This window comes from Pseudophryne corroboree, chromosome 4 (assembly GCF_028390025.1).
Source record: "Pseudophryne corroboree isolate aPseCor3 chromosome 4, aPseCor3.hap2, whole genome shotgun sequence".
Classification (NCBI taxonomy): domain Eukaryota; kingdom Metazoa; phylum Chordata; class Amphibia; order Anura; family Myobatrachidae; genus Pseudophryne; species Pseudophryne corroboree.
Genome location: NC_086447.1, coordinates 863,869,688 through 863,890,280, shown reverse-complemented (window position 1 = coordinate 863,890,280; position 20,593 = coordinate 863,869,688). Strand labels below are relative to the sequence as shown.

Here is a 20,593-nt window from a genome sequence, read left to right as displayed (position 1 = left end):
ACATATATATATACATATATAATATATATATAAATGAATACCTCTATCTCCATGGAATTTGGACTAGGAATGTTAGTATTCTAAATTCCTATCTGTCTGGTTTTGTTGTGGTTAGCTATTGTTTCTGATCTTCCAAACATACTCTGCTCCTGGGCATTGTTCACCCTTGTTTGTCCCTTTCTTTCAGTTGAGACAATGACAACTCAGCACTCATTATTCTGGAGAGAAACCTGGCCCTCTTCATAAACAAAGGTGTATGCCCTCTTCATAGAATCTCAAAGCTTAGTGTAAACAAGGCCATTGTATCTCAGTCTGTGGGAAATTTATGTGCGACTGGGTTCCATTCTCGTCCCCTCCCCATTCGTGATATATTTTAAATACAATTTATATCTATATTCTACTTCTGCACATAACTATACGCAGGAACATGCGATTCTTTCCTAACTAACACCGGAATGTTACCCTTAAAATACCCTACAGCTGGATACTAGACATCACCTACCAACCTTTATCTGACCCTTCCTATCATGCAAAGACGAATCTCTCCGTCCAGGAACTGTTTAAACTAACATTACTCGCTGTCATGGTCTAGGGGAACTACATCTACAAAATGCACTAATTGGGTTAAATATGCTATATTCTAATAGCACGCTACACGCTCACAAACTCCGCCGTAAATACACATATCATGCGCACGAGTCGCCGGAGCGTCTCTTACGCAACTTGCGGATGTGTGTACGCACGGGGGACCAGGTGCACGTTCAGCGTGCATGTGCATGAGGGGTTAGAACAAAGGATATGTATAACAGTATTTTTCGACTTTGACACCCCTTAGTCGCAACACAATGCAACTAGACGCACGGGGAGTCTGTACTGTGTAATTTGATATCACGCTGGTATATCTGTGTGTGACTGAGGGCCAGATGTAATATATCCGCACATATCGTGCGGGTATAACGCTTCCTGCTTCGCCTCTTTAACAAGAGGTAGCAACGACTTTTATTTACATCCCGGATACCGGGGCAGCTATGTAACCTAGGACTAATCCAAATGGGCAGTTTGGGACTGAGACATTAATGCCACGGACGCAACTAATAACCGGTTTCCAGAACGTCAAGACCAGGGCAAGACCAAAGGAGGTGCAGCTCCTCCACCAGATCACATCCCTTGTAGACACCACTGCCAAATAATCGTCTACTGCATTAATTACTGGCATGTTGGTTGCGCAGTCAGGCCTATTACAAGCTGGCACCACAACAGCCCATCTCATACCGCAGCTTTCGACTAACCTAACTGCCCTCTTCTGCTCTGCATACTATCTGACATGGCACCCAGGAGTCACGAGAGGCACTCATTAATTAGACAATTACTTTGTTCACTGCATAATGTCGAGCACAGTATGCCGACATGGTATTAATGTTCGTTAAAGCATGGTAACCAGGTCGGCTCTCCTATTCTCGAAGGTGGCCAAAAGAGAACGACAACTGGCTCAACTTCATCTGCAGCTTGACCAACGCTGGTGTGTATATTCTCCACAATTGGGTTTGTCTAAAGATACGGGTCTTTTCATATCCCTTTCCACCTTACCATTTGTATAGGTCACATGGGCCTCTCCTGCTATTTTTTTTTTTTTTGGTCAAGTCTTTTATACCACCACTCTCCTCACGCTACCTGTACATTGCTCTTTGGCTGCCCACCAGTGACAGTCCCTTTTGCAGACACACTACCAAGGCACCAGCTCCCCCATTCTCAACAACTGGTACATGCCTAGCATAGGAGCAAATGTTCCTCTTCAAACACTGCAGAACTAGATGCCGCAACACTTTATTGATGGGTTGCGAAGGAGAGAAGTTCTTACTGGCCATTAACACACACTGGTAATTTCCCTTGACAGTACGCACGTACCCCACTACCTGTGCCATGCCTGTAATCCATACAATTTGTGATATGTCCTTCAGCTTGGCAGTCTGACCTCCAATAATGAACAATTGATGTTTTGTATCTTTAAATCTCATTTCTCTGACGTCCTAGTGGATGCTGGGAACTCCGTAAGGACCATGGGGAATAGCGGGCTCCGAAGGAGGCTGGGCACTCTAGAAAGATTTATGACTACCTGGTGTGCACTGGCTCCTCCCACTATGACCCTCCTCCAAGCCTCAGTTAGATTTTGTGCCCGGCCGAGGTTGGATGCACACAAGGGGCTCTCCTGAGCCTTTAGAAAGAAAGTATAGAAATTAGGTTTTTTATTTTCAGTGAGACCTGCTGGCAACAGGCTCACTGCAGCGAGGGACTAAGGGGAGAAGAAGCGAACCTGCCTGCTTGCAGCCAGCTTGGGCTTCTTAGGCTACTGGACACCATTAGCTCCAGAGGGATCGACCGCAGGCCCAGCCTTGGTGTTTGGTCCCGGAGCCGCGCCGCCGTCCCCCTTACAGAGCCAGAAGCAAGAAGAGGTCCGGAAAATCGGCGGCAGAAGACATCAGTCTTCACCAAGGTAGCGCACAGCACTGCAGCTGTGCACCATTGCTCCTCACACACACTTCACACTCCGGTCACTGAGGGTGCAGGGCGCTGGGGGGGGGAGCGCCCTGAGAAGCAATAATAACACCTTGGCTGGCAAAAATACCACAATATATAGCCCCAGAGGCTATATATGTGGAAAATACCCCTGCCAGAATATAGGAAAAAGCGGGAGAATAGTCCGTGGAAAAGGGGCGGAGCTATCTCCCTCAGCACACTGGCGCCATTTCTCCTTCACAGATCCGCTGGAAGGAAGCTCCCTGGCTCTCCCCTGCAGTCTACACTACAGAAAAGGGTAAAAAAGAGAGGGGGGGCACTAAATTTAGGCGCAGTATACATTTATATAGAAAAAGCAGCTATAGGGGACATAACTCAGTTAGTCCCTGCATTATATAGCGCTCTGGTGTGTGCTGGCATACTCACTCTGTTCCCCCAAAGGGCTTTTGTGGGTCCTGTCCTCTGTTGGAGCATGTGTGTGTGCGGTGTGTCGGTACGGCTGTGTCGACATGTTTGATGAGGATAATGATGTGGAGACGGAGCAGATGCCTTTAGAAGGGATGTCACCCCCTGCGGGGCAGACACCTGAGTGGTTGAGCTTATGGAAAGAAATGAGTGCACGTATAGACTCCTTACATAAGAAATTTGACGACATGCCAAATGTGGGACAGCCGACTTCTCAGCTCGTGCCTGTCCAGGCATCTCACAGGTCATCAGGGGCTCTAAAACGCCCGCTACCTCAGACCGCAGACCCAGATGTCGACACTGATACTGACACCAGTGTCGACGACGATGAGTCTAACCTGATGCCCACTAAGGCCATTCACTGCATGATTGAGGCAATGAAAGAGGTGTTACACATTTCTGATATAAATACAGGTACCACTAAAAAGGGTATTATGTTTGGGGAGAAAAAACTACCCGTAGTTTCTCTATCGTCCTAAGTGGATGCTGGGGTTCCTGAAAGGACCATGGGGAATAGCGGCTCCGCAGGAGACAGGGCACAAAAGTAAAGCTTTTACAGGTCAGGTGGTGTGTACTGGCTCCTCCCCCTATGACCCTCCTCCAGACTCCAGTTAGATTTTTGTGCCCGGCCGAGAAGGGTGCAATTCTAGGTGGCTCTCATAAAGAGCTGCTTAGAGAGTTTAGCTTAGGTTTTTTATTTTACAGTGATTCCTGCTGGCAACAGGATCACTGCAACGAGGGACAGAGGGGAGAAGAAGTGAACTCACCTGCGTGCAGGATGGATTGGCTTCTTGGCTACTGGACATGAAGCTCCAGAGGGACGATCACAGGTACAGCCTGGATGGTCACCGGAGCCACGCCGCCGGCCCCCTCACAGATGCTGAAGCAAGAAGAGGTCCAGAATCGGCGGCTGAAGACTCCTGCAGTCTTCTTAAGGTAGCGCACAGCACTGCAGCTGTGCGCCATTTTCCTCTCAGCACACTTCACACGGCAGTCACTGAGGGTGCAGGGCGCTGGGGGGGGGCGCCCTGGGAGGCAAATGAAAACCTTTAAAAAGGCTAAAAATACCTCACATATAGCCCCAGAGGCTATATGGAGATATTTACCCCTGCCTAAATGTACTAAATAGCGGGAGACGAGCCCGCCGAAAAAGGGGCGGGGCCTATCTCCTCAGCACACGGCGCCATTTTCTGTCACAGCTCCGCTGGTCAGGAAGGCTCCCAGGTCTCTCCCCTGCACTGCACTACAGAAACAGGGTATAACAGAGAGGGGGGGCAAAATAAATGGCAATATATTAATATAAAAGCAGCTATAAGGGAGCACTTAATCATAAGGCTATCCCTGTCATATATAGCGCTTTTTGGTGTGTGCTGGCAGACTCTCCCTCTGTCTCCCCAAAGGGCTAGTGGGTCCTGTCTTCGTATAGAGCATTCCCTGTGTGTCTGCTGTGTGTCGGTACGTGTGTGTCGACATGTATGAGGACGTTATTGGTGTGGAGGCGGAGCAATTGCCAAATATGAGGATGTCACCTCCTAGGGGGTCGACACCAGAATGGATGCCTTTATTTGTGGAATTACGGGATAGCGTCAACTCGCTTAAGCAGTCGTTTGCCGACATGAGGCGGCCGGACACTCAATTAGTGCCTGTCCAGGCGCCTCAAACACCGTCAGGGGCTGTAAAACGCCCCTTGCCTCAGTCGGTCGACACAGACCCAGACACAGGCACTGATTCCGGTGGTGAAGGTGACGAATCAACCGTATTTTCCAGTAGGGCCACACGTTATATGATTTTGGCAATAAAGGAGATGTTACATTTAGCTGATACTACAGGTACCACTAAACAGGGTATTATGTGGGGTGTGAAAAAACTACCAGTAGTTTTTACCGAATCAGAAGAATTAAATGACGTGTGTGATGAAGCGTGGGGTGCCCCGATAAAAAACTGCTAATTTCAAAGAAGTTATTGGCTTTATACCCTTTCCCGCCAGAGGTTAGGGAGCGCTGGGAAACACCTCCTAGGGTGGACAAAGCGCTAACACGCTTATCAAAACAAGTGGCGTTACCCTCTCCTGAGACGGCCGCACTTAAAGATCCATCAGATAGGAGGATGGAAAATATCCAAAAAGGTATATACACACATGCAGGTGTTATACTACGACCAGCTATTGCGACTGCCTGGATGTGCAGTGCTGGGGTAGTTTGGTCAGAGTCCCTGATCGAAAATATTGATACCCTGGACAGGGACAATATTTTACTGTCGTTAGAACAAATAAAGGATGCATTTCTTTATATGCGTGATGCACAGAGAGATATCTGCACACTGGCATCACGGGTAAGTGCTATGTCCATTTCGGCCAGAAGAGCTTTATGGACACGACAGTGGACAGGCGATGCGTAGAGGAGTTATTTGGGGTCGGTCTATCGGATTTGGTGGCCACGGCTACGGCCGGGAAATCCACCTTTCTACCTCAAGTCACTCCCCAACAGAAAAAGGCACCGACCTTTCAACCGCAGCCCTTTCGTTCCTTTAAAAATAAGAGAGCAAAGGGCTATTCATATCTGCCACGAGGCAGAGGACGAGGGAAGAGACAGCAACAGGCAGCTCCTTCCCAGGAACAGAAGCCCTCCCCGGCTTCTACAAAAGCCTCAGCATGACGCTGGGGCTTCGCAAGCGGACTCGGGGGCGGTAGGCGGTCGTCTCAAGAATTACAGCGCGCAGTGGGCTCACTCGCAGGTAAATCCCTGGATCCTGCAGATAATATCTCAGGGGTACAGGTTGAAATTAGAGACAGAGCCACCTCGCCGTTTCCTGAAGTCTGCTTTACCAACGTCCCCCTCAGAAAGGGAGACGGTTTTGGAAGCCATTCACAAGCTGTATTCTCAGCAGGTGATAGTCAAGGTACCTCTTCTACAACAAGGGAAGGGGTATTATTCCACTCTTTTTGTGGTACCGAAGCCGGATGGCTCGGTAAGGCCTATTCTAAATCTGAAGTCCTTGAACCTCTACATAAAGAAGTTCAAGTTCAAGATGGAGTCACTCAGAGCAGTGATAGCGAACCTGGAAGAAGGGGACTTTATGGTATCCTTGGACATCAAGGATGCGTATCTCCACGTTCCAATTACCCCTCACACCAGGGGTACCTCAGGTTCGTTGTACAAAACTGTCACTATCAGTTTCAGACGCTGCCGTTTGGTTTGTCCACGGCACCTCGGGTCTTTACAAAGGTAATGGCCGAGATAATATTTCTTCTTCGAAGAAAAGGCGTATTAATTATCCCATACTTGGACGATCTCCTAATAAGGGCAAGGTCCAGAGAACAGCTAGAGATGGGTTTAGCACTATCTCAAGAGGTGCTAAAGCAGCACGGATGGATTCTGAATATTCCAAAATCCCAATTAATGCCGACAACTCGTCTGCTGTTCCTGGGGATGATTCTGGACACAGTTCAGAAAAAGGTTTTTCTTCCCGAAGAAAAAGCCAAGGAGTTATCTGACCTGGTCAGGAACCTCCTAAAACCAGGAAAGGTGTCTGTACATCAATGCACAAGAGTCCTGGGAAAAAATGGTAGCTTCTTACGAAGCAATCCCTTTCGGCAGATTCCATGCAAAGGGATCTGTTGGACAAATGGTCAGGGTCGCATCTTCAGATGCACCTGCGGATAACCCTGTCGCCGAGGACAAGGGTATCCCTTCTGTGGTGGTTGCAGGAGGCTCATCTATTGGAGGGCCGCAGATTCGGCATGCAGGATTGGATCCTGGTGACCACGGATGCCAGCCTGAGAGGCTGGGGAGCAGTCACACAGGGAAGAAATTTCCAGGGAGTGTGGTCGAGCCTGAAAAAGTCTCTTCACATAAGCATTCTGGAACTAAGAGCTATCTACAATGCTCTAAGCCAGGCGGAACCTCTGCTTCAAGGAAGACCGGTGTTGATCCAGTCGGACAACATCACGGCAGTCGCCCATGTAAACAGACAGGGCGGCACAAGAAGCAGGAGGGCAATGGCAGAAGCTGCCAGGATCCTTCGCTGGGCGGAGAATCACGTGATCGCACTGTCCGCAGTATTCATCCCGGGCGTGGACAACTGGGAAGCAGACTTCCTCAGCAGACACGACCTTCACCCGGGAGAGTGGGGACTTCATCCAGAAGTTTTCCACATGCTATTAAACCGTTGGGTAAAACCAATGGTGGACATGATGGCGTCTCGCCTCAACAAAACACTGGACAGGTATTGCGCCAGGTCAAGAGATCCGCAGGCAATAGCTGTGGACGCGCTGGTAACACCTTGGGTGTACCAGTCGGTATATGTGTTTCCTCCTCTGCCTCTCATACCAAAGGTATTGAGGATTATACGGCAAAGAGGAGTAAGACTAGTGGCTCCGGATTGGCCAAGAAGGACTTGGTACCCGGAACTTCAAGAGATGGTCACGGACGATCCGTGGCCTCTACTTCTGAGAAGGGACCTGCTTCAGCAGGGTCCTTGTCTTTTTCAAGACTTACCGCGGCTGCGTTTGACGGCATGGCGTTTGAATGCCAGATCCTAAAAGGAAAAGGCATTCCAGAAGAAGTCATTCCTACCTTGATAAAGGCAAGGAAGGAAGTCACCGCGAAGCATTATCGCCGTATTTGGTGAAAATATGTTGCGTGGTGCGAGCAGCGGAGTGCTCCGATGGAGGAATTTCAACTGGGTCGTTTTCCTACATTTCCTGCAATCAGGATTGTCTATGGGTCTCAAATTGGGATCTATTAAGGTTCAAATTTCGGCCCTATCAATATTCTTCCAAAAAGAATTGGCCTCAGTCCCTGAGGTCCAGATTTTTATCAAAGGGAGTACTGCATATACAGCCTCCTGTGGTGCCTAAGGTGGCACCGTGGGATCTAAATGTAGTTTAGATTTCCTCAAATCCAATTGGTTTGAACCACTAAAGAATGTGGATTTGAAATATCTCACATGGAAAGTGACTATGTTACTGGCCCTGGCTTCGGCCGGGAGAGTATCTGAACTGGCGGCTTTGTTTTATAAAAGCCCTTATTTAATTTTCCATTCGACATAGGGCAGAGCTGCGGACGCGTCCGCATTTTCTCCCTAAGGTGGTATCAGCGTTTCACCTGAACCAGCCTATTGTAGTGCCTGCGGCTACAGACGACTTGAAGGACTCCAAGTTGTTGGACGTTGTCAGAGCCTTAAAAATATACATTTAAAGGACGGCTGGAGTCAGAAAATCTGACTCGCTGTTTATACTGTATGCACCCAACAAGTTGGGTGCACCTGCTTCTAAGCAGTCGATTGCTCGTTGGATTTGTAACAAAATTCAACTTGTACATTCTGTGGCAGGCCTGCCACAGCCTAAATCTGTTAAGGCCCATTCCGCAAGGAAGGTGGGCTCATCTTGGGCGGCTGCCCGAGGGGTCTCGGCATTACAACTCTGCCGAGCAGCTACGTGGTCAGGGGAGAACACGTTTGTAAATTTTTACAAATTTGATACCCTGGCAAAGGAGGACCTGGAGTTCTCTCATTCGGTGCTGCAGAGTCATCCGCACTCTCCCGCCCGTTTGGGAGCTTTGGTATAATCCCCATGGTCCTTTCAGGAACCCCAGCATCCACTTAGGACGATAGAGAAAATAAGAATTTACTTACCGATAATTCTATTTCTCGGAGTCCGTAGTGGATGCTGGGCGCCCATCCCAAGTGCGGATTATCTGCAATACTTGTACATAGTTATTGTTAACTAATTCGGGTTATTGTTTAGGAAGCCATCTTTCAGAGGCTCCTCTGTTATCATACTGTTAACTGGGTTTAGATCACAAGTTGTACGGTGTGATTGGTGTGGCTGGTATGAGTCTTACCCGGGATTCAAAATCCTCCCTTATTGTGTACGCTCGTCCGGGCACAGTACCTAACTGGAGTCTGGAGGAGGGTCATAGGGGGAGGAGCCAGTACACACCACCTGACCTGTAAAAGCTTTACTTTTGTGCCCTGTCTCCTGCGGAGCCGCTATTCCCCATGGTCCTTTCAGGAACCCCAGCATCCACTACGGACTCCGAGAAATAGAATTATCGGTAAGTAAATTCTTATTTTTTCCCCCATCAGATGAATTAAATGAAGTGTGTGAAGAAGCGTGGGCTTTCCCTGATAAAAAATTGGTAATTCCTAAGAAGGTACTAATGGCGTTCCCTTTCCCGCCAGAGGATAGGTCACGTTGGGAAACACCTCCTAGGGTGGATAAAGCGCTCACACGTTTGTCTAAAAAGGTGGCACTACCGTCTCCGGATACGGCCGCCCTCAAGGAACCTGCTGATAGAAAGCAGGAGGCGATCCTGAAGTCTGTATACACACACTCAGGCATTATACTTAGGCCAGCTATTGCGTCAGCATGGATGTGCAGTGCTGCCGCTGCATGGTCAGATAAACTGTCAGAAAATATTGACACATTAGACAGAGACACGATCCTGCTAACCATAGACCATATCAAAGACTCAGTCTTATATATGAGAGATGCACAGAGGGAAATCTGCCGGCTGGCATCTAAAGTAAGTGCATTGTCCATTTCTGCTAGGCGAGGCTTATGGACTCGCCAGTGGACAGGAGATGCAGATTCTAAAAGGCACATGGAAGTTTTGCCATATAAGGGTGAGGAATTATTTGGGGATGGTCTCTCGGACCTAGTTTCCACAGCAACGTCTGGGAAGTCAGCATTTTTACCCCATGTCCCCTCACAGCCTAAGAAGGCGCCGTTTTATCAGGTTCAGTCCTTTCGGACCCAGAAAAACAAGCGTGGAAAAGGCGGGTCTTTTCTGTCCAGAGGCAGAGGTAGGGGAAAAAGGCTGCAACAAACATCAGGTTCCCAGGAGCAAAAGTCCTCCCCCGCTTCTTCTTCCAAGTCCGCCGCATGACGGTGGGGCTCCACAGGCGGAGCCAGGTACGGTGGGGGGCCGCCTCAAGAATTTCAGCGATCAGTGGGCTCGCTCACAGGTGGATCCCTGGATCCTTCAAATAGTATCTCAGGGGTACAAACTGGAATTCGAGGCGTCTCCACCCCACCGGTTCCTAAAATCTGCCTTGCCGATTGCTCCCTCAGACAGGGAGGCGGTGCTAGCGGCAATTCACAAGCTGTATTCCCAGCAGGTGATAATCAAGGTACCCCTACTTCAACAAGGCCGGGGTTACTATTCCACACTATTTGTGGTGCCGAAACCGGACGGTTCGGTGAGACCCATTTTAAATTTGAAATCCTTGAACACATACATAAAAAAATCCAAGTTCAAGATGGAATCGCTCAGGGCGGTTATTGCAAGCCTGGACGAGGGGGATTACATGGTATCCCTGGACATCAAGGATGCTTACTTGCATGTCCCCATTTACCATCCTCCCAGGAGTACCTCAGATTTGTGGTACAGGATTGCCATTACCAATTCCAGACGCTGCCGTTTGGACTGTCCACGGCACCGAGGGTATTTACTAAGGTTATGGCGGAAATGATGATACTCCTTCGAAAAAAGGGAGTTTTAATTATCCCGTACTTGGACGATCTCCTAATAAAGGCGAGGTCCAAGGAACAGTTGTTGGTGGGAGTAGCACTATCTCAGGAAGTGCTGCACCAGCACGGCTGGATTCTGAATATCCCAAAGTCACAGCTGGTTCCGACGACACGGCTACTGTTCCTGGGTATGATTCTGGATACAGTCCAGAAAAGTGTTTCTCCCGGAGGAGAAAGCCAGGGAGTTGTCATCTCTAGTCAGAGACCTCCTGAAACCAAAACAGGTATCAGTGCATCACTGCACGCGGGTCCTGGGAAAGATGGTAGCTTCTTACGAAGCAATTCCCTTCGGCAGGTTCCATGCCAGAATCTTTCAGTGGGACCTGTTGGACCAATGGTCCGGATCGTATCTTCAGATGCATCGCTTAATAACCCTGTCTCCAAGAACCAGGGTGTCTCTACTGTGGTGGCTGCAGAGTGCCCATCTTCTAGAGGGCGGCAGGTTCGGCATACAGGACTGGGTCCTGGTGACCACGGATGCCAGCCTTCGAGGCTGGGGGGCAGTCACACAGGGAAGAAACTTCCAAGGACTATGGTCGAGTCAGGAGACTTCCCTTCACATAAATATTCTGGAACTAAGGGCCATTTACAATGCCCTAAGTCAAGCAAAATCCCTGCTCCTACACCAGCCGGTGCTGATCCAGTCAGACAACATCACGGCAGTCGCCCATGTAAATCGACAGGGAGGCACAAGAAGCAGGATGGCGATGGCAGAAGCCACAAGAATTCTCCGATGGGCGGAGAATCATGTTCTAGCACTGTCAGCAGTGTTCATTCCGGGAGTGGACAACTGGGAAGCAGACTTCCTCAGCAGACACGACCTCCACCCGGGAGAGTGGGGACTTCATCCAGAAGTTTTCCAGATGCTGGTAAACCGTTGGGAAAAACCACAGGTGGACATGATGGCGTCCCGCCTCAACAAAAAGTTAAAAAGATATTGCGCCAGGTCAAGGGACCCTCAGGCGATAGCTGTGGACGCTCTAGTGACACCGTGGGTGTACCAGTCGGTTTTTGTGTTCCCTCCTCTGCCTCTCATACCAAAGGTATTGAGAATAATGAGAAAGCGAGGAGTAAACACAATTCTCGTGGTTCCGGATTGGCCAAGACGAGCGTGGTACCCGGAACTTCAAGAGATGCTCTCAGAGGACCCGTGGCCTCTACCGCTCAGACAGGACCTGCTACAGCAGGGGCCCTGTCTGTTCCAAGACTTACCGCGGCTGCGTTTGACGGCATGGCGGTTGAACGCCGGATCCTGAAGGAAAAGGGTATTCCGGAAGAAGTCATTCCTACGCTTATTAAAGCCAGGAAAGATGTTACGGCAAAGCATTATCACCGCATATGGCGGAAATATGTTGCATGGTGCGAGGCAAAAAAGGCCCCAACAGAGGAATTTCAGCTAGGTCGATTTCTGCATTTCCTGCAAGCAGGAGTGAATATGGGCCTAAAACTAGGCTCCATTAAAGTACAGATCTCGGCTCTGTCGTTTTTCTTTCAAAAAGAACTAGCTTCAGTACCTGAAGTTCAGACATTTGTGAAAGGAGTGCTGCATATTCAGCCCCCGTTTGTGCCTCCTGTGGCACCTTGGGATCTCAACGTGGTGTTGAGTTTCTTAAAATCACATTGGTTTGAGCCACTAAAAACCGTGGATCTAAAATATCTCACGTGGAAAGTGGTCATGTTATTGGCCTTGGCTTCAGCCAGGCAAGTGTCAGAATTGGCGGCTTTATCATGTAAAAGCCCTTATCTGATTTTCCATATGGATAGGGCAGAATTGAGGACTCGTCCCCAGTTTCTCCCTAAGGTGGTGTCAGCGTTTCACCTGAACCAGCCTATTGTGGTGCCTGCGGCTACTAGGGATTTGGAGGACTCCAAGTTGCTAGACGTTGTCAGGGCCCTGAAAATATGTTTCCAGGATGGCTGGAGTCAGAAAATCTGACTCGCTGTTTATCCTGTATGCACCCAACAAGCTGGGTGCTCCTGCTTCTAAGCAGACTATAGCTCGCTGGATTTGTAGTACAATTCAGCTTGCACATTCTTTGGCAGGCCTGCCACAGCCAAAATCAGTAAATGCCCATTCCACAAGGAAGGTGGGCTCATCTTGGGCGGCTGCCCGAGGGGTCTCGGCTTTACAACTTTGCCGAGCAGCTACTTGGTCAGGGGCAAACACGTTTGCAAAATTCTACAAATTTGATACCCTGGCTGAGGAGGACCTAGAGTTCTCTCATTCGGTGCTGCAGAGTCATCCGCACTCTCCCGCCCGTTTGGGAGCTTTGGTATAATCCCCATGGTCCTTACGGAGTTCCCAGCATCCACTAGGACGTCAGAGAAAATAAGAATTTACTCACCGGTAATTCTATTTCTCGTAGTCCGTAGTGGATGCTGGGCGCCCATCCCAAGTGCGGATTGTCTGCAATACTTGTAAATAGTTATTGCTAACTAAAGGGTTATTGTTGAGCCATCTGTTGAGAGGCTCAGTTGCTTTCATACTGTCAAACTGGATATAGTATCACGAGTTGTACGGTGTGATTGGTGTGGCTGGTATGAGTCTTACCCGGGATTCAAAATCCTTCTTTATTATGTCAGCTCGTCCGGGCACAGTGTCCTAACTGAGGCTTGGAGGAGGGTCATAGTGGGAGGAGCCAGTGCACACCAGGTAGTCATAAATCTTTCTAGAGTGCCCAGCCTCCTTCGGAGCCCGCTATTCCCCATGGTCCTTACGGAGTTCCCAGCATCCACTACGGACTACGAGAAATAGAATTACCGGTGAGTAAATTCTTATTTTTCTATGCGGTAAAGGGGTGTTGGGCCTGCACAAGAACTCTCCTATAGAAAACCCGTAACTAAAGATATGTACCAGTTACTGTGTAATGCATTTTTCAGAATTCTGCATTTTCTGGGAGTTACTGACTAAGCCTGCCACCTCTAGATTGAATCTGAGCACCAGAGATGGGCAGCCCAGATTGCCCTGGCAGGGTTTCTTGCCCACTGAGTGGGAACTTTTTGGAGCTACATGAAAACATTTAGCTGTCTGGCTGGCCAGCTCTATCCTCTGTCTTCCCATGCAACTCCCAGCTTGGAGGCTATCTGGGAAGACACTCTGTTTTTCTGGGAGAGGGCTGGGGAATCCAGCAGCCCACACATATCTCTGGATTACCCCTGGGACACAAGTAAGTGTACGTTTGCTTTTAAATAACCTTTTAAAATACATGCTTTCATTTTAAATACTTTCTGAGCCCGTGTCCTGCAGCAGGCTCTATACCATGCAGCACTACAGCTGGGGGACCTGCAGTCCCAGCTCAGTGCCGCATTTACAGTCTATAATACATTTAGAATAGGTTTTTAAACATTGCGCTGGGATCCACTAACATAGGGCAGCTGCTCCTGTATCTAGCTGCAGCCTCTGGACCTCCCATCTGACCCAGTACACTCATCCCCGCTGCTGCCCTGGGAGCCTGCTTCCCTGACCTCCAGCATTCAGCCACTCGAGGTGTGTACACACAGAGCGATATGGCTCAGCGATGGTGACTATATAGTCAAAATCGCTAAGAAAGTTAGTGCATATCGCTCTGTGTGTACACAGTGAGCGATAGCAAAGTGCGTCCCCGCCAGGTCTCTATGAAAAATTGACTGCAGGGAAGTTAATTTCGACTGTTGCTGGAAAAGTGAAAACATCCCCCTATTTAAATGGTTTAGTCAAAATCGCCCATAGCCAAAATCGCTTGCTCACTTAGTCAAAATCTCCTACTGCCAGTTCAAGGTAAATCGCTCATAGTCAAAATCGCTCCGTGTGTACGGACCTTAAGCCCTGCAGTCCTGGGATGAAACTCCCGGGTCTCTGCTCTCCTCAGCGAAGCTCCTGGACTTCGGCGATCACATACTTCCCAACTGTCCTGATTTTCGCGGGACAGTCCTGTTTTTTTGGGACTGTCCCGATGTTCCACCCGGGGGCTGCAGTGTCCCGCAGTGGAGGGGAGGCAGTTGGGAGGCTCCTGTCACTGCTGCTCTGCTTAGCAGAGCAGTGGAGAATACAGTGGAGACCGGGGGAGAGGGGGCATGCCAGCAGCTCACAGAACGCTGGGCATGCCCCCTCAGTGTCAAAAATGGGACCCTTTCCTGCGAAGCCACGCCTCCTTTCACATAGGCCACACACGCTTTTCGGGCAGGCGCTACACGCGCAAAGGTGTCCCTCTTCATGAATTTCTCATTTGGGGAGATATTCGATCAGCCCGCCGCACTCGGCACAGGGACAGTCCTTCTAACCGCCCCCCCCCCCATATCCCCCGGGGCACTAGGGGGTTAACATTTTTCACTGCCTTGGCTCTGGGAGGGTCCGACCCGCTGCAGAGCAATGAAAATACATTTTTCTCCATACCCGGCACTGAGCCGGTAACATTTCAAATATGGCGCCTAGCGCCATTGTACTTTGATAATGTCACAGAAGCTTGGAGTGTTAACCACTTCAGTGCCGCCGTCACCATTACACATGTGGACCTGACATGAGACAATGCTTGTACTGTACTCTAAATTCTAAGTGCGTCTGAGAAATGTTCTGCGCAGCAAGCGCCTGGGTTGCCATGTTTTCCAGTGCGCAGTTATAAAGCTATTTTCAGTATTAAATACATTATGGAACAATATCGGAATGCTTAGGAACATTAGTAATTGGCCTAGACAGAGTAGATAAAGATAGAGACAAAGGAAATAGGAACTTGGAAACTCCAATACTAGATTGTTACTAGAATGATACATGGGCAGTACCACCAAAAGTTGGTGCCTATGGTCCCCTCCAGCAGTGATCAGAAGATGAGCAAGTAGGTGTACGAGGTACCATCTGAACAATCATTTGTAAATATTATCTTTGATCTGGACACAAATGGAAGACTTGGCTGAATTCTTTGATCTGATTCCATTCCTCTATGTATAAGGACACCTGGAATATCAAAAACATTTTTTTTGTACCTTATGCAAAGAAAGCGTTCCGCTCTGCAGGTCAGCTCGTGTGGTCTCTCTTTGAAATTTTCAGTAGTTTAATCTAAAATCAAGATGTTCTGTGATTCTTACCTGGGTGTACAAGCAGATTGTTCCATAGCGGAGTCATGAAGTTTGTATGAGATTATATACTGTACTCTGCATGCGGAGATAAGGGTATTGGGGGTGAGAAGGGAGAATGGGAGTTTAGGGTGTGACCAAGAAAAAAATGACTGAAGAGAGACACCCAAGTAATCTGCATCTAGTGTCTGCCTTTTGGGCTCATTTCACCACTGCATTTTACCAGTTTTAGACAGGTTCGTTCATTCAGGTCACTGAGAAGGGTCAGGGCTGTGCTGAATAAAAGAGATTACATCATAAGTGAAATGTTTGTCCAGCTGATCTGGGTTTCTCACGAGTGCTTCCAGTATCAGCGCATATATTGTATAAGCACATACAGGATGTGACATTGCTCATAGGGAATGGTGTTGAACGTGCACAGACACTGATGCTGAGTGATTTGAGACTGGTATACCCCAGAGAGCAGGCAGTGACCCAGTGGCTGGGTGCCCTCATTAAGTCTTGCTCTATACAATCAGGCACTTTATTGCATCTCTTGATACTGAAATGGACTTCTCAAAGTTTCCTGCTCAATGGCCCTCTGTATAGTATCTCGCCTTTGTCCCAAGATGCATCCTACTTGATGGTTACCTAGTTACATAGTGATTCCATATAGGTATGAGCGCCAGGAGGGTCACATTCCGTTATCTGTGACTTCTTGCTTATCAGTGAGAAATCGGTGTTTATGTTGGATCCAGTGGAGAACTCGCAGCTTTTAGGTTACTACAGCAGACTGGGGGCCTATTCATCAGTGTGGCTGGACGGCCCCTGATTAAGTATCCAACTCTGTGACTTGTGGCGGGGGATGCTTAATTACCAGAGCAATTCATTATTGCCCCAGTGTGGGGACAACTGCTCTGAAAGTGTTCCTATTGGAGGCTACTTTGCTAAATGCACATGTGTGACCTGAGGTCACGTGGAGGCTCTAGGAATAAATGCAAGAAAACAAACAAAGTACATTTTTTGGGGAAATTGCTGCATACTAGGAGGCCCCTAGTAATGAATGGGCCTCTAGCTTACAATATGTGGAAACTAGCATTTGTATTGGGCCCATTATTGATAATGAATAGGCCACTAGGTAAACCCAAAATACGCCAATGCTTTGCTTATAGCCACTAGTAGCCTTCTATACACTGTCCTGCTGTCTTATTTGCAACTTTTGTGTTTTTTTTGTGATTATGGGTAATTTCCCCACCTCTTCATGTACGACACATGCAGTAGATGTTACACTGCAGAGTTGAGATATGACATCAGCAGACTTCAATTTATAATTGAATTGCGTAAAGGTTTATTTTTTTTTTTGCAAGACTACCCCATGAGTTTGCCTAAAGAATTAATAAAGGATTGCACAGTACAGGATATTTGAGCACACGCAGTATCTCACATCATATAACAGTATAGAGAACTTAACCATTTATATTTACAATCGTAAAACCATTAACAGAGTAGAAACCGTCCCTGCCAACCAGGAGAAAAGAAACAATGTGTGATATTAGCAAAATCAAAACCAACGTAAAGCCGGCCATACACTAGATCAGGGGTGGCCAACCAATCAGAGTCAAAGAGCCAAAAAATCTTGTTAGGCAGGTCAAAGAGCCGACATTGAGTTGAAAGCGCACATGCAAAAATGGGGTGCACCCTTGTGCCTGCTAGGCCACGCCCCTGGTAAAAAATACATTTAAAAAGCCAGATCCACATAAAAGACATTATTAAAGCCAGATCCAACATAAAATACATTTAAAAAGCCACTTCCACATAAAATAATTGAGAAAGAAAGATCCACATAAAATATATTGAAAAAGCCAGATTCACATAATACACTTCAGCTGCCCCATGGGTCACTCCAGCCAGTATCCTGCTGTGTCATTCCAGCCAGCACCCTCATGTGTCACTACAGCCCCCCCCCCCCCCCCCCCCACACACACACACACACACACACACACACACACACACACACACACACACACACACACACACACACCTCGTGCCATTGCAGCAGCCCCTCATGCGTCCTCTATTTGCCAGTGGGTGTCTAACCTCTAGTATCTGGCTCCCTCAGTTCTCAGTCAGTGTAATGCTGCTGCCTGTCCACATCTGTTGTGATCACGTGACTGAGTGTGGGGAGCCACATTTGAATAAAGAAAGAGCCGCATGCGGCTCAAGAGCCACAGGTTGGCCACCGCTGCACTAGATCACCTTTCATCCAACTAGTTAATTGGTTGGAATAAAAATCTGGTAATGTACAGGAAGCAAATGATGATAAATCTGCAATTAGCTCCCAAACCTCGGACAACAGACAAAAATGGTCATTCAGGTAAATTGTTTTAATCAAACCGATAAAACCAATTTGCTTGAAAAACTGAACATCTCTGAGTGTCAGTACGTACTGCATTGGAACTTTCACTGAGGTCATGAGTTCGATTCCCGCCATGGGCCTACCTGTGGGGAGTTTGTATGGTCTCCCCATGCTTGCGTGGGTTTCCTTTGGGGTGTTTTTTTTTTCCCCCTCCCACAATCCAAAAATATCCTGGTAGGTTAAGTGACTCCTAACAAAAAATGAACCCTAGTGTATGTGCATCTGTTTAGGACAGACTAGATGAGCCAAGTGGTTCTTATCTGCTGTCAAATTATATGTTTATCTTTTTAGTTGTCACACAATTCAACTACGGCACAATTATTGGCAAGACCTGGGGAGTGGTTGAGTGATTTTTAGGTAACTGTTTAGGCTATTTCATGTGCAAGAAATCGCCTACCTTTTCGGGTGGGAGGGTCATTTTTTATTTTAAAGTAGAATTTTAGATTAAAGCTAAACTGTTTATTTTATCTTAACTAAATCATAACTTCATAATTGAAATTAAAATGTTTCATTTTCCTTTTATTGGAATCACAGTTGTATTACCACAAGATGGCGCTAAAGGCTTGACATTTTTTTCATTATCCCATCAGGATGTATAACAGATTGAAAGATTGTAGTACAGTTTTTTCATTTGAGGATGCAATATACAGTAAAATAGATTTAGTGGCCGCTACTGTTGCAGAGTCTGTAACTTGATTATCTCTTAGATTTATTTGACGGTTACTGTTTAGAAACCTCAAGTGAATTCCTGGCATCCATTTGTTTACATGTAAGACTGAATCTTGATTAGAATAAAAATAGTAAGCACACATGCTTAATTACTACACATATATTACACAGCACTTTACAGAGACTACTTCAGTCATTTACATCAGTCCCTGTATAGCTTTGGCGTGTGGGAGGAAACGGGAGTACCCAGAGGGATCCTACACAAACATATAAAATGAATATCGGCGGCTTACAAACAGCTAATATAGCTGGGAATGTGACTACATCGCACACAAGGGGCTGGGGTCGGGCTCTGCTATAGGCATATAGCGCATGCAGTGATGAGATGGCAGGAATTTAAGATAAACTCCAGCAAATTGTCTAAAGGTTATCTAACACTGTAGCAGCTAAGGAGGTATCCTAACAAGAATGGCGCTTCCTGTGGTATCACAGCTGTCCCTGAGCTCTGCTTTCCCACATATTCCCCTGGAAAATCACATTTAGCAGATACCACCCTATGGAATTGTTAAAAATAAGTGACAAAGACCTGTCCTTAAGTCAGAAGCCCTCGATTGAAGGATTATTTGGTACATAGTACATAATAATGCAGGTTCACAAATTCTGGTCTTTCTGTGTGAGACTGTGACGTAGTGCTCAGACTGGCTCTTACTGGAAATCCATTCTGTACTGTGACTGCAGCAATTTCACTTCCACTATCTCTGCAATGCAGTGTGCTTAGTGGTGCCTGAATGTAGAAATAAATGACAGAATCAGGGATGTTTACAAGCTTTTGTTTTTATAGCGGTGTTATCCTGCCTGCCCCTCGTCTCAGAATAGACGTTTATGGTATTCGGCCAAAATCGCTGAAATGATGGATAGCGGTGTAAAATGTGGTTCCTTCGCTTGTAAAGTAGTTTTTAGACATTTGTTTTAAAGGTTTGTCTTAAAGCTTAGATGATGAGGAATTGTATGAAAGACAGTAGAAGCTGTTACAGTAATCTTTCCAGAATTCCTGTGACCGTAGAAACTGAGCTTGTTGCAAAAAATGTACCTATCATCCACCCTGCTGCATGTCCAATCAGGCTTGGGCACACAGTGCCTCACCGAGTGTTGTGGAACTACAAGTCACAGGTATTTGCTTTCCACGCAGTTGTAATATAGTAATATTTGTGTAATTGGATAGTAGGTTCTTATTGGAAGAGCCATGCAATCATCTGTGTTTTAAGTCTGCATTCTGCAAGTTAGACACAAGACGTAGATCTAGAAAATATCATTAGTCTTCCTGAACAGAAAGCTGACATAAGCAATTCTTCCCCCAGGTTGAATTTGGTTGAGGCGTTTGTGACTGATGCAGAGCTCCGGCAGTCTCTACAGGAAGATCTACTGCGGCGCTTTCCGGATTTTAATCGCTTGGCAAAGAAATTCCAGAGACAGACTGCAAACCTGCAGGATTGCTACAGACTACATCAGGCTGTAAAGCAGCTCCCTGGCGTAGTTCATGCCTTGGAGAGATATGAAGGTAGGTATTCGCCACCTCTCTCCTTGCACTGCTGGACATCACTTAGAAAGGCACGTAACCATAGTGTAAATAAACGCCACAGACAGGCTTCATGGGATGATGACTTCTGCAGCAGTTACCTGGACACCCAGTAAATTTGTCTTTTATTAAAAAGCTAAAAATGTTCCAAATAAGCCAAAGGCCATAAACATTTGAGACAAAACTGTAGGATTCCTTCTCCTTTCTTTTACAGCAGACTTAGGGGTATATTCAATTCCTGTCAGATACTTTCCGACGGAAAGGATCCGACAGGTCCGTATTCAATGCCTCGGCCAATCTCGGCAGGTTTTGGCTGGTTCGACAATGGCAACCCAACTTTCTTTTTCATCCACTAGGGGTCACTGGAGTACTCTTGGGATATGGACGGCTTCCG

General features: G+C 47.3%; 1 protein-coding gene across 2 annotated transcripts in view; it reads left to right on the top strand.

Moving 5' to 3' along the window:
* MSH2 (mutS homolog 2) overlaps positions 1 to 20,593 on the top strand; it is a 430,334-nt gene that overhangs the window by 125,733 nt on the left and 284,008 nt on the right. Inside the window, exon 7 of one of the 2 annotated variants that reach the window (XM_063918702.1) lies at positions 19,982 to 20,181. The exons of the other annotated variant lie outside the window; for it this stretch is intronic. Within the exon in view, the coding sequence (XP_063774772.1) occupies positions 19,982 to 20,181 (200 nt within the window). The remainder of the gene's footprint in view (positions 1 to 19,981; positions 20,182 to 20,593) is intronic. 2 annotated transcript variants of the gene reach the window in all.